This window comes from Gopherus flavomarginatus, chromosome 5 (assembly GCF_025201925.1).
Source record: "Gopherus flavomarginatus isolate rGopFla2 chromosome 5, rGopFla2.mat.asm, whole genome shotgun sequence".
In the NCBI taxonomy this organism is placed as follows: Eukaryota; Metazoa; Chordata; order Testudines; family Testudinidae; genus Gopherus; species Gopherus flavomarginatus.
Window position 1 is genome coordinate 2,843,275 of NC_066621.1, and position 15,522 is coordinate 2,858,796.

At 47.3% G+C, this 15,522-nt stretch overlaps 2 protein-coding genes across 3 annotated transcripts in view; one reads left to right on the forward strand and one right to left on the reverse strand.

Moving 5' to 3' along the window:
* Window positions 1-88: 88 nt before the first annotated feature.
* Window positions 89-5,421, reverse strand: LOC127052786 (up-regulator of cell proliferation-like). Its single transcript, XM_050956844.1, is given in 3 exon segments — window positions 89-1,426; window positions 1,429-1,812; window positions 5,104-5,421. Coding segments are annotated over 2 exon segments (1,623 nt in total). The 5' UTR covers window positions 1,772-1,812; window positions 5,104-5,421; the 3' UTR covers window positions 89-146.
* A 5,579-nt stretch (window positions 5,422-11,000) lies between these two features.
* LOC127052735 (olfactory receptor 4S2-like) overlaps window positions 11,001-15,522 on the forward strand; it is an 86,271-nt gene continuing 81,749 nt past the window's right edge. Inside the window, exons 1-2 of one of the 2 annotated variants that reach the window (XM_050956666.1) lie at window positions 11,001-11,594; window positions 15,404-15,511. In XM_050956666.1, the coding sequence (XP_050812623.1) occupies window positions 11,318-11,594; window positions 15,404-15,511 (385 nt within the window). In that variant the 5' untranslated portion in view covers window positions 11,001-11,317. Of the gene's footprint in view, window positions 11,595-15,403; window positions 15,512-15,522 lie in introns of those variants that run through there. The other variant, XM_050956667.1, reaches the window with a different exon arrangement.

The following is a 15,522-nucleotide window of genomic DNA, read 5'->3' on the forward strand; positions in this document are numbered from 1 at the left end:
CATGTTTATTATATTGATAGCTAAGCTCAAAAGAAGGAGTGTGGGGTGGTCACACTCACACTCACATACTCACGCTCCAGGATGTTGAAAGTTCTCTGCCACTTGAATGAGGGACATGAAGGCTCCTCGCATACATCGGCCACTGCTCACTGCAAACTGCAGGCCGAACGTGGTGTTGAGGAGGGTGGATTTCCCAGTGCTCTGCCCTCCACAACCAAGGAACTGGCAGAGATTAATTCACCCAGTTCTTCTAGCTGTTGTGGGTCACCTGCCAAAGCATTATACTGAGCTTGTAACGTGGAATGTTCATCCTTAGCAATGTGATCCAGAGTATATTTCAGCCATTTGAGGAAGTGATGTTTTTCCACTGCAGTCAGTTGTTCTAGTCCATTGATAAATTTAATCAGCCCATCGTTAAGCTCACAACTATTTTGCTGGGCATGAAGCTCTGACAATTTTTCTTTCAGCTGCATTTTATAGTCTTCAGGAGGGACAGTTCCTTGTTCTTTCATTCTGCACAGCTCTTTTTCTACTTTAGTCATGGTATTCCACAGATCTCCTTGGAGTTTCAGCATTTCTGCCTTGCAATTGGTCACATCTCTCATATTCATGGTAATTTCTCTAGCCCACTTGCGTCTGCTCTGACATTCCTTAAAGTCCTCATCTACCTGGACACCTAATTCACGTGCTGCCATAGCCATGTCTTTCATATTTACTCTCTTGTTAGAGGAGTTCATTATGCTTCGTATCATGCGCTGGAGATTTTCTACAAATTCTGTCTCATTTGTGCTGTTGCTTTTCTCCAGCACATTGAATTTGTTCAGCTTCAGCACTGGGGTTAATTTATTAAGGAATTCCTGAGTTTCACTCCATTTGCCAGATTCGTAATTGAGGATGAAGTTGTATTTAGTGGCTGATCCCTGCAGGGATGATAACAGTGCCTATTGTCTCTCACTGATGCTCTCAGTAACTATGAACACTGCTGAGGAGACCTGTGTTAAAAAGCTGAACTGCAGCCAGTGCGACTCAATGTCTCTGCGCAGGTTTGTAACTGCGACAGGCTCTGGGAAAAGATCTGAACTCTCCTTCTCCCCAGGGAAATACCAGGAAATCTCAACCAGCCCATCTGCCATTTCCTGAGGGATGTTCCCAGACTCCATGTCCCGATGGATGAAGAAATCGTGGTGCTGCTGGGAGAGGCTGAGAACCATATTGAGGAGTTTGGACTTGGAGAAGCTGCAGCTCCCCAGCTGCACAAAGGAAATTGTTGGCATTGCTGTGAGCACCAGGCTCCCCTCTCTGAACCCTCTGCTCTCTGCCAGGGAGTGCGGCCTCCACTTCCTCACAATGTCCCTCATGGCCCACAGCATTAGGGTGCACTTGGGGGTGTCGAGGGCAGGTAGCAGCAGAGGGAGGGCAAACTGGACATGGACATTCTGGACAGGATCTCCTGCTGTAGGAAACTGTCTGAGCAAAGCAGAACAGCACAGAGAATGTCGAGGGGGTGCAGAGAAGCTCTGGCATCTGAGTTGCTGTGGTGAAGAATATTGCCACCGTCACCTTGTCCACCATTGTCCTCACTGCTGGCTTGGTCACCAGTTGCTCCCCGCCAAAAGTTTGCATTTCTGGCCATCCCATTCAGAGCCATGACCTTCCTCAGAAAATGCCATGGTAAATCCCCTAATGCCTGAGGAGTCCAGTCTTTTAGACTTTCTGGGTTGATTTCCTGAAGATCCCTCAACCCCAGCTTTGTGCTTTTGTGCTGGTCCATCTTCAGCTTGGACAGGAGGTCCTGGAGTGCTCTCCTTCTCTCTGCAGAAAAAGAGTAAAGCATGAGCAGGTTTCAGAACTGATATTTAAAATATGCCCACCAGGTGTGGTGAAAATTGTGGTCTTCATGTTCAAGTATGAGTGAAAAAGAGGGAGAAAACACACAAAAAATTTTTGGAGCATGAATGGGCAAAGAAATGATCAATGAAGTTAAACTTTTCAGTTCTATTCTGTTACCTCTTCAGTTCCTTGGAACCTGTTCTGTTCTCTTTGTTCAAATTTAAACAAACCTACCTACCAATCAAGCCAACCCAGCAAAGCAAATAACCCCAACCAACCAAAACCAAACCTCTTTGCCCCAGAATCTTCAAAAGTATTTAGGCCCCTAATTTGTATTGATTTCATGCTTCTCTCTCATTGAACATTTGTAATGACAGACAGTCCCCATGCTCTTTCCTCCCCCATCAAAAGACAGTGACAGCAGCAAATGCTTTTATGCAGTATTGTGAAGACAGCTTTGCAACTTGATCTGTGAAACCCAAAGCATATGAAACTTGTGCCTAATTCTGCATCATTTCATGCGGGTGTTTCTATTTGTATCTAATAGGTTCTAAGCTGGTGGAGAACTGAGGACGTACAAACAAGGATTTTTGCTTGCTAAGGTAGTTTCTCCATGCTTAGCTCACTGATTGTCATCAAACAAGGAAATAAATAAGTTGGTAATTGCTAAATGCATCATGTTGTGCTAACTTTAAAACTATGAAGATAATAAGTTCATCTTTAACACTTCTAAGGATTTTTCAAAATCACCTAGGGGATCTAGGAGAACATGTTATGCGGTGCAAGGATCTCACAGCTGTGAGATATAATAACAGAAAAATCAGTTAGGACCAAAACCTTCCCTGCAGCAAGTGGGGTTTGGAGCAGACTTGGCTACTTGTGGGCTGGGGAGGCAGGAGTCCTTTCCCACTAGGTCAAAGAGAAGAATAATTCCATAGCTGTTCCTGCAGCCCTGAGGTTGCAGTCGTATGGGCCTCTCCTGCATTTTCATTCTGCACAAGGAAAGTTCAGGGACAGGAGCAAGGGGGGACTCACAGGCTCTGCCTCTGCTCCTCACGCAGCCCTCCACCCCCTTGCCCCAAATTCTGCCACAAGACTGTTATGTTCACGGCCTACACACTGAAGTTAGAGAAAAACATAACATGCTCTTGCTGGAAGATGACAACGTGGTCCCAGTTTTCCTGGACATTGCATCTTTTTTGAGCCTCCTTTCTGTGTCCAGGTGGATTTTTCTAATGTCCGGGTGTGACGTTCCCCTCTTGTGTTATCTGGCCTGGTGATCTTCTAGGTCCCTCTAATCCTTGACTCTGGGAGCCAGCCTCACCCTGCTCTGCTGTGAGAACCCCCACTCCTGGGCTGGTCACGCACAGCCTCTGGCATGTGAGCTGCTCCCAGGTATGTGCAAGCGAATGACGCTAGCCAATATCTCTGGTCCCAGACACAACCCCAGGAACTCCTGTGATGAAGGGGGAATGTTCTTGATGTGTTCTTTGAATACTGAGTGAGGAGTATTGACCTGGGAAGGTTGCAGGGGAGTTTTGCTGGAACTGTCTGCATTGGGGAAGGGAGGATACCTGAGCATGTAACAGGAGGACCCAGGAGGGGGGTTGGAGGCCAGGTAACACCTCTGCCCGGGAAACTGGACAAAGGACACAAAGACTGGGGGAGGAGCCGGGGGGAGGCTGAGTGAGAGGCTGGAGGGAGTTTTAGTTTTTGGAGCTGGCTGGGAAATGGAGAGGAGCGCCCCGACCAACAGGGCTGTGGCCTCCCTGGGGCCCCCAGATGGACCTAACTAAAGGGGATCCTGTTGTCTGTATCAGCAAGACCTGTTTTGGACTGTGCTCCTGTCATCTAAATAAACCTTATGTTTTACTGGCTGGCTGAGAGTCACGGTGAATAGCAGGAAGCTGGGGGTGCAGGGCCTTGTCTCCCCCACAACACCGTGACACCTTCGTCTTGAAGTGTCCAGTCATGCCCACTGGGTGTTTATGTAAGTTTGTCAATTTAACTAAGAAATTGATATGTACCAGGCTTCTCCCCAGGGGAGCCTCTGACACACTGCGAACCAAACACACTGCTTCAGGTAGAATAAACAAACAGATTTATTAACTATAAAGGTAGATTTAAGTGATAAGTCAAAGCACAACAAGTCAGATTTTGTCAAATGAAATAAAAGCAAAACACATTTTAAACTGATCTTAACACGTTCAATGTCCTTAAAACTTAGATGCTTTTCTCCACAAGTTGGCTCTTCAGCCCGGCTCTCCCCTTTGATCAGTGGTTGTTGCTTGGTGGTGGAGGTGTCTGTAGATGTAAGCGGAAGAGAGAGCACATGGCAAAATGTCTCTCCCTTTTATCATGTCCTTTCTTCCCTCTTGGCTTTGCCCCCTCCCCTTCAGAGTCAGGTGAGCATTACCTCATCGCAGTCCCAAACTGCCCAAAGGAAGGGGGTTGACTCCCTCCAGGGTCTAACAGATTCTTATGTTGCTGCTTAATCCCATGTCCATTGTTCCTATGAGGCTGGGTTTGCCCCATCCATGCCCTGATGAGATGTGAACTGCCTCTCTGTTCTTGGAGAGTTTTTGCCTGGGCTTGCTTTAAGCCTAGAGGATACATTTTCAGCCTCATATCTATATATACCTCTACCCAGATATAATGCTGTCCTCGGGAGCCAAAAATCTTACTGTGTTATAGGTGAAACCCCAGTGTAAAACGAGACAGAACTGTATTTATGTGGGTGAGACACCTCTGATTTCTCACTCTGATTTCAAATCATATTTCAGATCTTATTCATTCCATACTTTTGTAGTTTAGCCCTAGCAATATAGTCTCACGTTTCTTTGTTTATGCAGACTCTCCGCATTGCTGGGTCAATGTAGTCACATAAATATATTTTTTGGTTTGTACCAAACGTGGCAAGAACTGAAAGCTCACTAAGCAGAGGACATACCTCTTGATGGAAACATACAGGCAAACAATCCAACTTTTTTTTTTTTTTTGCTTTTGTTGAAAACCGGGAGAAGGAAAAAAGTAAAACCTGGATCTGAAGAGGGAGCACAGATTACCCAAGAAGTATACAAATACACCTAAAATCTAAGAACTTTCTGGAACCTTCTTGCAAACTCCTGAGATGCCTACAGTATATGGAGAATTAAGGCCATATTTTATCTAGGCTCATGCACACACACATGACAAAGCAAATGCTGCACAGGGAAGTTGCAGAAGAGTGACTGTCAGAGAAGGGGTTTTATCCCTCCAGGTCTTGTTTCTTACCAGATCCTGTTGTTTTTGTCAATCTCTCTGCCAGGTCTTGCTGGCTTATGGCCCTCAGCACCTCCCTAGTCACCTCCACCCCATCGTCCTCCTTGGAGCCATGGAGCAGCTCGTCAGTTAGGTCTCTGGGGTCTGCCACCTGCAGGGTGCTCCAGGGGATGTTTCCAGAGCCTTCTTGCAACTGAATTTCACTTGCAAGAAGGATTTAAATGTCTCAAACTCTTCTCCTGGGTCTTCCAGGGTTCCCAGCAGACGATCTCTCACCGTCTCCTCCATGCTGCTTCCTCAGAAGACAGAGCACAGCCTCAGGAAACTGCTTCTGTGCATGCAAACAGGAAGCTCAGCAATGATTTGTTCCCAGAGATAAGCCAAAAAAGAAACTAAAAGCTCTCCAGTGCACACTGCATGGAGCAGTCCCCCTCCCTCCCCTCTGTCAGAGCTGCTCTGCACAATGTGCCCTGGACCAGGGCTGTGCATTTCACTTCCCACCCCAAATTCAGAGCCCCAGACACTGAATTGACACTTCTGATCTTAAGGAGCTACTGTTGGTAGAGAAGTAACAGGTTATTAAGCCTTATTACACCAAATTCATTCAGCGTCTGGGCTAGCTTAGTGCCCTCCAGATGGCGTCTTTCCGGTCAGCGGCTTCAGAGAATGTATCTTGTCTAAACGAATCCCAGGAAAAATGGAGCAGAAGTCGCACCTTGTGGCACCACAGACTGTTGCTTAGGCCCAGTCTACACTTAAAATGTAGGTTGACTTAACTATGTTGCTCAGAGGTGTGAAAACCCCCCTCCTTTTGTCACTATGCCGACCTAACTTCGAGAGTGGATGCATCTAGGTCAGCGGTTCTCAAACGTGGGTTGGGACCCCAAAGTGGGTCATGACCCTATTTTAATGGGGCCACCAGGGCTGAGGTTAGGGTTAGGGTGGGGGAACACATGCAGCCATCTGTGCTCACCCCCTCAACCCCCCTCACCTCCTGTGCTGCTTCACCAGGACAAGGTGAGGGATGTTCTTCCATTCGCTGCTCCCCAATCAGGAGAAGGAACCCAGAACTCCCTGTCTTCCCCTAGCTGCTCCCAGGTCTGGGAAGGGGGCTCCAGGCTCACCCTCCCCCCTGATACAGCTGCTTCAAGGGGGCAAGGAAAGATCATAGCTGGGCAGGGAGAGTCAGTGGGGTCAGCGCTGTGCAGTGGCGGATACCCATGTCCCTCTCCCCACTTCAGAAATGTCCCCGTTGACTCTGCGCTAGTCTCTGCACTGTTCCTACATCCTCGCCCCAGCTCCTCACCCGGTGGGTCCTGTGTCGATGTGACCCTCCCTGAGGAGGCGGCACCAGCTTGGGCTGGATAGGCAGAGGTGGGAGATGCGGTGATGATGAAGGGACTTATGGCGGATGGTCCAAGCCTGAGCCAAACCAGCCCCTTCACTCACCCCTTGTCCTACAGCTTCACGGCCTCCAAGGGGGTTCTGGTGAGCCTGCTTCCTGCAGCGTCCCGCTCCCAGCCAACTCTGCTCCCTTTCTGGAACGTCGGCCCCACGGTTACCTCCTCAGGCAGCCACCAGAGGAATTAGCACAGGGGTAGGCAACCTATGGCACTTGTGCCGAAGGCGGCACGCCAGCTGATTTTCAGTGGCACTCACACTGCCCGGGTCCTGGCCACCAGTCCGGGGGGGGGCTCTGCATTTTAATTTAATTTTAAATGAAACTTCTTAAACATTCTAAAAACCTTATTTGTTTTACATACAACAATAGCTTAGTTATATATTATAGACTTATAGAAAGAGACCTTCTAAAAACGTTAAAATGTATTACTGGCACGTGAAACCTTAAATTAGAGTGACTAAATGAAGACTCGGCACACCACTTCTGAAAGGTTGCCGACCCCTGAATTAGCACCACTCTGTGGCTTCCTCTCTTCTGGCACAAGCTGCCCCAGCGGCTCCTCCTCTTCCTGCCCTCTGACAGGCCTTTATGGGTATGTCTGCACTGCAAAGGAAAACCCGCAGTGCTGAGTCTCAGCGTCCGGGTTGATCGACGGGGTTCAGACTGCTGGGCTACAAATAGCCATGTAGACGTTCCTGCTTGGGCTGGAGCCCGTGTTCTGAAACTTGGGGAGGGGTCTCAGAGCCTGGGCTCCAGCCCGAGCAGGAACATGTACATGGCTATTTTTAGCTCGGGAGCCAGAGCCAGTTGACCTGGGTTGTGTGAGAACTGGTGCCTCAGGGTTTTCTTTGCAATATAGCCATGCCGTATAGCCCCAAATGTAGCCCTTTAATTAGCTCAGCTGGGCCTAACCTGCTCTGATGCGGGGGAGCTGGGTCTGCATGATTTGCTGAAATGCTTAGGTTGCTTTCAGGCTGTTCTGTAAAATGGGTCCATCATGTGATCAGATGGGTAGCATTCTTTAGGACCACTTAGCCAAAGATCAGACTTGGCCCTTCTGTGTAGTGTAAGAGGGTTGTGTGTGTTTGTTTGTAGGTTTCTAGATTTTACAGCAATTCCAGTGTGACTCAAATGATAACATACTTCTTATAGTACAGAACTCTCTATAAAGTTGAAAGACTGCTGATAAGAAGCCTCACCACCATGGCAAGGGAGAAATGAGGGCTCAGGAACTGGGATGGATCAAGACATAAACACTATAGGCCTTTACCTGTGCCTCAGCTTCAGGAGTCATGAGATTACAGCAGAACCTCAGCTTTCATTTTAAGCAAAGATTTTAGCGCTGAAGAAAAGTTGGCTGCTGCTGAGAACTGATCAAAGCAGCAAACAAAGTACAAGCATTTATAAAAGACGTCTGGCTCTTTTAAAAGGATTTTGTAATGTAGTTGATGGGGCATTTAAAAAATTAATCCTAATTAAACACATGCAAGTTTCTCCTCAAGCTTGCCAGTCATTGGCCTTCTCCATGTTCCTACCCAATAGGATCTAAAGTTTGCTTCTCCTTCTGCCCTTTTCAGTGCATCCTTAAGGTATTTATCATCGTTCAAGACTCATCATATGCAAAGGTTAGGAATAAAGAATTCTGAGGGCGAAGAGAGCCAAGGTAAATTTGAAAACAAATGTACGGAAATCGTATTGCAGTTGTTCATTAAATGTTACATGAGTTTACTTAGCTAGAAAAAGACTTCTCCATTTTAAACATTCTACCACCGTGGATGATACCTTGCCTGGTAAGGAGGTAGACAGGGCTGGTGCCTCCAGATAAGAAGTGGATAATTTGTGGCAATGGAGCAGAGGCAGTGTGTGACTCCTGCGTTTGGGGAGGCTGGGCAGCATGAGTGCTGGAAGCTCCCTAGAAACTGGGGGAGCCACCAGCACGTGGACTGTGGCCCCACTCGCTGCTCTGCCCTGAGGCTGACACCCACTTGGCCTCCTTCCCCCGAGGCCTCGCCCATGTTCACCCAGGGCCAGTGTAACCCATTAGGTGACCTAGGTGGTCGCCTAGGGCGCTAGCATTTGGGGGGCGGAATTTCGGGTCTTTCGGCAGCTGATTGGCACTGCAAGCCTAGGAGGAGGAGAAGTGGAGCAGTGATGGTGTGCTCGGGGAGGAGGCAGAGCAGAGGTGAGCTGGGGCTGGGAGCTGCCTCATGGCTCCCCAGGCCGGGGGGAGCTGCAGTGGAGGGGGCACCTCAGGGCAGAGGAGAGGAGATTCCACAGTGGGGGTGCCTCAGGGCAGGGGGGTGGGGAGCTGCCGTGGGGGGGGCACCTTAGGGCGGGGGGGGCGGAGAGCTGCCACAGGGCTGGGGGGAGGTGCAAGTTTCACTTAGGGCGCAAAACATCCTTGCACCCGCCCTGTGTTCACCCAACTCCACCCCACCCCTGGCCTCCCACCCCTAAGGCTCCGCCCACATACCCACCACTCGTGCCTCTTTGCCCCCTCCCCTGTGGCCCTACCCCATCCACTGTTCGTGCCTATCCACCCCAAATGGTGGGCGGGGAGGGTACTCGGGGGAAGAGGTGGAGCAGGGGTGGGAAGGGGACAAGCAGGAGGACGGCCTCGGGGCGGAGCATGGCGGGGCTACAACCCAGATGCCCTTTTGATGGCGGTGCTCACTGGAGTTTTGTTGGCATGATTATGTCACTAGGGGTTGTGGTTTTATCAGGCCCCTGATTGGCGTAGCTATGCTGGCATAAATTTTAAGTGTAGACCAGGCCAAAGCAGATCAAAGGTGATGCTTAAAAATGCTAATTACAGAGCTGCATTTTTGCATATTCCTCACTTCAATTCTGTCATTAATCACCATGATGCAAAAGGTGAGGGGAGGAAAAATCTTTCCCTGTTGAACTCTGTTTAGAAACTCTGAATTTTGTTACAGAAGCTGCTGCCATGTTTCGGGCCCTTCAGCGGCCTCTGTGATAACATCAAGCTTGCTACGAAGCTGTGGATCTTCAGCACCACACTTGTGGCAACTCCATTGTGTGTCAGTGAACATGGGCGCTGAGGGACACTGGACTGAAGTTTTCAGTTCTCATCCTCTGCGGCTCCGTATCCCGTGGCAGGACTTAATCGGCAATGAGGATATGTGAAGCTGAACTCAGCAACTGCCTGCTTCACCATGGCTGCAGGTTCGGTGGATATAGTATTAGAATAGAAGACCGACAAATTCCAAAAGGTGTTTACCAGGGAATGTTTCTACATGGCCAGTGGTTTTGTGGGCACGACAACATCACCAGTGATGGACGTAAATTGAATAGCCAGCTGAACATCACCTGAAGGATGTAGCCAGAGACAGGTGGTGCTTGGTCTGTAAGTAAGCCACATCTCTTTAGGATTTCCCATAATTACAATTTTCATCAGCTAAAGAAACCACATGTGCATAAGAAGCGACATTTTTGCATGCAATTAACAACAAAAAAAACCCAAACAAACCCTGTTGTTTTGCACATGTCCAACCCACTTAAGAAGACTCTGAGTTGGTTTATTGTTTTATGTTAAATGCTTCCTCTAGGCTCTCTAGTATCTGCTCCTTGGTTATTTTTTTTTCCCAACCCTGTGGCAGATTTGCTGGCTTAGCATTGTACTTCTTAGCAAACTTATAGCTGAACCTGTTAAAAATGATCTTCCAGTAGTCAGAAGTGTCGATGCTGGGATCAGGCTGGATGCGCCAGTCTGGGTAATATCGTCGATAATCTTTATAGGGATGAAATTTCTCTTCTGTTTCTGAATTTCTAAATACAGCGTTGGAAACCACATCGGAAGAACACAAAGAGTACTCAAGCATTCCTGTCCGTTTATTTTTGCACTGCCCTAATCCCTGAGGCCGATGGACTGTAGCAAAGTGTTCCGTATGATCCGTGCCTCCTGCTTCACAGGGGACTTTACAGAATGGGCACTGCTGCCCGCAGCCAAACACGCAGTTGAAGATTTCATCCTGGGGCTTCACGGACAGGTTGGAGAGTTTGGATTCAAATTTCAACTGGTCAAATTCAGCTAAGATTTCTTTTTCCAGCTCGGGAAGGATGGCCTGAACATGAACCAAAAACTGCGCAGCATTTGCCGTGTTTTTAAACCGCACCACTGCTAGACGGTCCTTGGAAATTTTATTTTGAATTTCTTAGAAATAGTAAAACGGTCATACAACTTCATACAATTCTTCACCTGCCAGAGAGTTTTTAGTGTTTGCCAGGCACCTGGCAAAGCTTCAGTTCTGTCAGTTTGTTGATGTTTGGCCTCAGTGGCTGACCAGTTGAAACCTTCAGGACTGCAGTAAGGGGTGCATCAGATAGTTGTGTTCGGTATTTTGACTCGTTTATATTCATTGTGGAAAAAAGGGATGCTGCCTCTGTGGCTGACTCTGCCCAGCAACTAGTGATGGTATCTCTGTCCCTCTCTCCCAGCCAATGGGAGCTGTGGGAGGTGGCACCTGCAGCAAACATTGCCCTCACACCAGCAACCTGGCTGCATGAATCTCTCCTCGGTGGACCGCAGTGGGGAGGTTCTCGGGCTGCAGTTGGCCCATGGGCCGGGACTTTGAGACCCCTGCTTTAGGACCCCTTGCCTTTGGCACTGTGAACTGAACTGTCCAGGCCCGAAGCAGAGATGTAAATATCACTGGGATGTTTGTGAGCCAAAGACGCTAGAGTTTTAGTTTCATTTCCTGAACTTGTTCTCTCTTTGCAAAGATTTTTATTTTTTCCCCAGCCAAGTCTCTGGCTCTGGCAGTCAGTTGTGGCTCCTTCTTGTGCTGCCCCAGGGTTTGTGGTATGGCGAAGACTGTGACCGATCTCCTGCTGGAGACCCTGGAAGAGCTGGGGAAAGATGACCTCAAGCGATTCAAGTGGAAACTGAAGGAAATCAAGGTGGAAAACCAGTATAACAACATCCCCTGGGGCAAGCTGGAGACAGCACGTCCTGTGGATGTCACCAAGGAATTGCTCAACTACTATGGGGAGCACTACAGAGTGGAGGTGGCCATTCAAGTGCTGAGATCCATCCACCGAAGAGACCTGGCAGACAGACTCACCAAGGAAACACAAGCTGGTAAGAGAGTGACCAAGTTCCTTCCCCATATGCAGGCTCCTGTTGCAGGATCTAAGCATCATTGTTGCAAAAATATCACAGATCTAGCCTTTATAATTGCTTAAAAATATGAACTGTGTGTGGCAATGTCTGCCCGAGTCTCCAGACGACCTGGAACAAGAGCTTTGAGGTTCATCTCAATGCTGCTAGTGAATCCTGATGTCTGAACCCTAATGACAGAATACCAACATTGTTAACTCTTTAGGTGCTGATAATTTAAGGAGAAACATCCAGCAAATCCCCCAATCCTTCATTACCACTTACCACCCTAGAAGCCCCCAGTGTTCCTTTCCCAGCTGCCGAAATCTGCAACAGTGTCTGCAGTGCAGCTCTGTAATCTCAAGGCAAAGTTATGTGGCATATTGAAAACTAACACTTATAGGGCAGGGTGAGATGCACTGAACTGGATATCAAATAAAATAGCACAGGAATTATGGTACTGATTGTGTTATTCATTTATGTCAATTAAACTCCTCTGTTTTTAAGAAGCCATTGGACCGCTAGTTTGCTACACCAGAGAACCACAGAACTTGAGGGACCTTGCTGCAGAATTTAGGCCACAGAAATGATTCAAAGGCTAGAAATGATTCAAAGGCTAGAAAATATGTCTTATGAGAGACTTATGGAGCACAATCTGTTTACCTTATCAAACAGAAGATCAAAAGGTGACTTGATGACAGTGGGGAGGAAATACCAGGTACTAAAGGGATCTTTAATCTAGAGACAAAAAGCAGAACTAGAACTAATGGATTGACGTTAAAACCAGATCTATTCCAATCAGAAATAAGACACCATTCTTGTGGCAGGGGCAGGAGAGAGGGAATAATTAACCATTGGAACTAATTCCCTGAGAAATGGTGGATTCTCCATCCTTTGATGGTGTCCAATCCTGCCTGGATGTCTCTTTCTAAAAAATGCTTTAGTCAAACACAAGTTACTGGGCTCAGTGCAGGGGTAACGGTGAAATTCTCTAGCCTGTTATACAGGAGATCAGACTAGATCCTCTGATAGTCCTTTCTGGCCCCAAACTCTGCGAATCTATGAAAAAAATCCTCTCTCCTAAAAAGGCACAGCCAGTTTGCTGGATTCTTGGCTGGCCACATATATAGATGTTTTGGGCAGGCCAGCATCCAGCATCATTAAAATATGTTTGGGGGCTGGAATGAGGGGCAGGAAATAAGACTGAAAATCATTGACTCATAGAAATATTGGGCTGGAAGGGACCTCGAGAGGTCATCTAGTCCAGCCCCTTGTGCTGAGGGAGGACCAAGTAAACCTAGACCTCCCCCCAGTGACGGGGATTACACAACCTCCTTTGGAAGCCTGGTCCAGAGCTTAACCGTCCTTAGAGTTAGAAAGTTTTCCCTAATATCTAACCTAGATCTACCATGCTGCAGATTAAGGCTGTTCTCTCTTGTCCTACCTTCAGTGGACATGGAGAGCAATTGATCATGGTCCTCTTTATAATAGCCCTTAACATATCTGAAGACTTATCAGGTCCCCCCTTGGTCTTCTTTTCTCAAGAGTAAACATGCCCCGTATTTTTAATCGTTCCTCATAGGTCAGGTTGCTTTCCTCTGGACTTTCTCCAGTGTATCCACATCTTTCCTTAAGCGTGGCACCCAGAATTGGACACAGTGCTGAGTAGAGCAGAACAATTACTTCCCATGTTGAACATACAACACACATGTTAATACACCTGTAGTGCTTTGGGTCTTTACCCAGGTCAGTATTGGATTCTGCCACTGCTGCCCTGTAACCCTGGGTGCCTGCTGCTGTGCAGCTTTAGCTCTGAGCCCTGATGCCAGCCATATGCCCACTGCACAAAAGTCTCACCCTGAGCTACTGCCAGCCCAGTTACTCTTTGCAGGTTGACCCCCAATGCCCCCTCATCCTGAATCTCCCCAAACCGTCTTCCCTGCTGTTTCCTCTCACTGGACACTCATAGAGTTAACACCACATTTGCTGCCTCCAGAGCAAGGGCACACCACAACTTGTTAGCTCAGTGGGGGTGATACACTCCACCTTAATGCACTATACTGAGACAATCTGATGTAAAACTAAGGCTAAGTTAATTAACAAAGAACATAGATTGATGTGATTTCAAGCCAGAGTAAAAGAGGCATGAAAGGGTTACAAAGCAAAACACGCTTTCTAATGTCAAAACTGAATTGTAGCAAGATATAGCTTTGACTAATGTTATTTCTTACTCACATCAATTTGTCAGCTTTCTTCAGACCTGTTTTAGCAGGAGGACCCATTTTGCACAAATACAAAGCATGGCTTCTTTGTTCTCTCAGGTGATGGATACCTCAAAGTCGTTCAGTAGTTCCTAATATCCCCAAATGTTATCTTTGTCTTAAAAGTTAGGAAGCTCTCCTGGAGGCTCAGCTTTCTGGGTTCACCAGAGAGCCGACACCAGGTAAATTTTCTCCTGTGATTTACAATGCAAATGATCTTCCTGACATCTCCAATGCAAATGAATAGACCATGGACCCTTTCTCTGGTCACACCTAGTTTGATCTGCAGTTGAGCAAAAGAGGTGTTTGCCCGTCTCCTGCTTTGCCTTATTTTTCTGTTTATAGACTCCAAATTGTAATATAAGAGAATGTCCATCATTTCACATACAACATTGTTGCATAGAGTTCACATTGATATTAATACCAGCATGTTATAAGTTTTCAAATGATATTCTATAAGACACTTTTTAAATGAATAGCATGACAACAGCGTGTGAGGTGTATCGAGCTGGTCAGGCCAGCTAAGATTTACGGTTACATACCAGGATCACCTTGCCATCTGGCATTGGGGTGCTCTTAGGGTCACAACACTCCAGCATGATATAGTCTTTTTTTGCAACTGCATCATATTTGTTGACTCATATTCAATTTGTGATCCACTCTAACCCCCAGATCCTTTTCTGCTGTACTGCCGCCTAGCCAGTTATTCCCCATTTTGTAGCTGTGCATTTGAATTTTCCTTCCTAAGTGAAGTACTTTGCACTTGTCTTTATTGAATTTCTCCTTGTTGATTTCAGACCAGTTCTCAAATTTGTCAAGGTTGTTTTGAATTCTAATCCTGTCCTCCAAAGTGCTTGCAACCTCTCCCAGCTTGATGTCATTTCCGAATGTTATAAGCATGATGCATGCATCCTTCAGCAACATTGAAAGGCACAGTAAAAAAATCTGGGGGCGGGCGAAGGGGATTTTCCCCTTTCATTTCCTGCACCTCATTAGCGGCACCTATGACAATACTACGTTTCTGATCTGGGTTTACTTCACTCCAGCAGCTGGGACTAGGGTGGAAATATTTCTGCCGTTCTTGCTTCTGAACACACATGGTGGGACTGGTTGGCAGCCCACCAATGCAGCTCCAGAGACAGGCAAATGGGATGCACCATATGGATGGGTAGAGGAAAAGAGAAACCTGACAGGAAAGGGGAGCAGGCAGGATCCTACCATGGATGAATGGGGGCAAGAGAAACAGGAAACCCCACATAAAAATGGGGGGGGGTGTCAAAAAGTGGCAGAGGCCAAGTGGAAGCATGTGTGCTGTGGTTGGTGGAAATGCATCACATAGAGGGATGGGGAAGTTCAGGAAGGGGAGAGAGAGCAGGAGAATAGGCCACTTGCTCAACGAGAAGACGCAGTGATCCAGAGCATTTTGTGTATGTGTGTGTGTGTGTATTAACTAAACAGGTGGGAGCCTCCACATCAAAGAGAGATGTTGACTAGGTACCAATAACACATTTTCTCTATATTTCTTGCTAGATGTTATAAATCTGGAGCTGGAATCAGTGACGCCGCGAAACCCGGAGACAGATGGGTCCAATCTGGAGCAAGAATCCAATGTGCAGCAGATGCCAGCCTCTTTCAAAAGTACTGTCTCT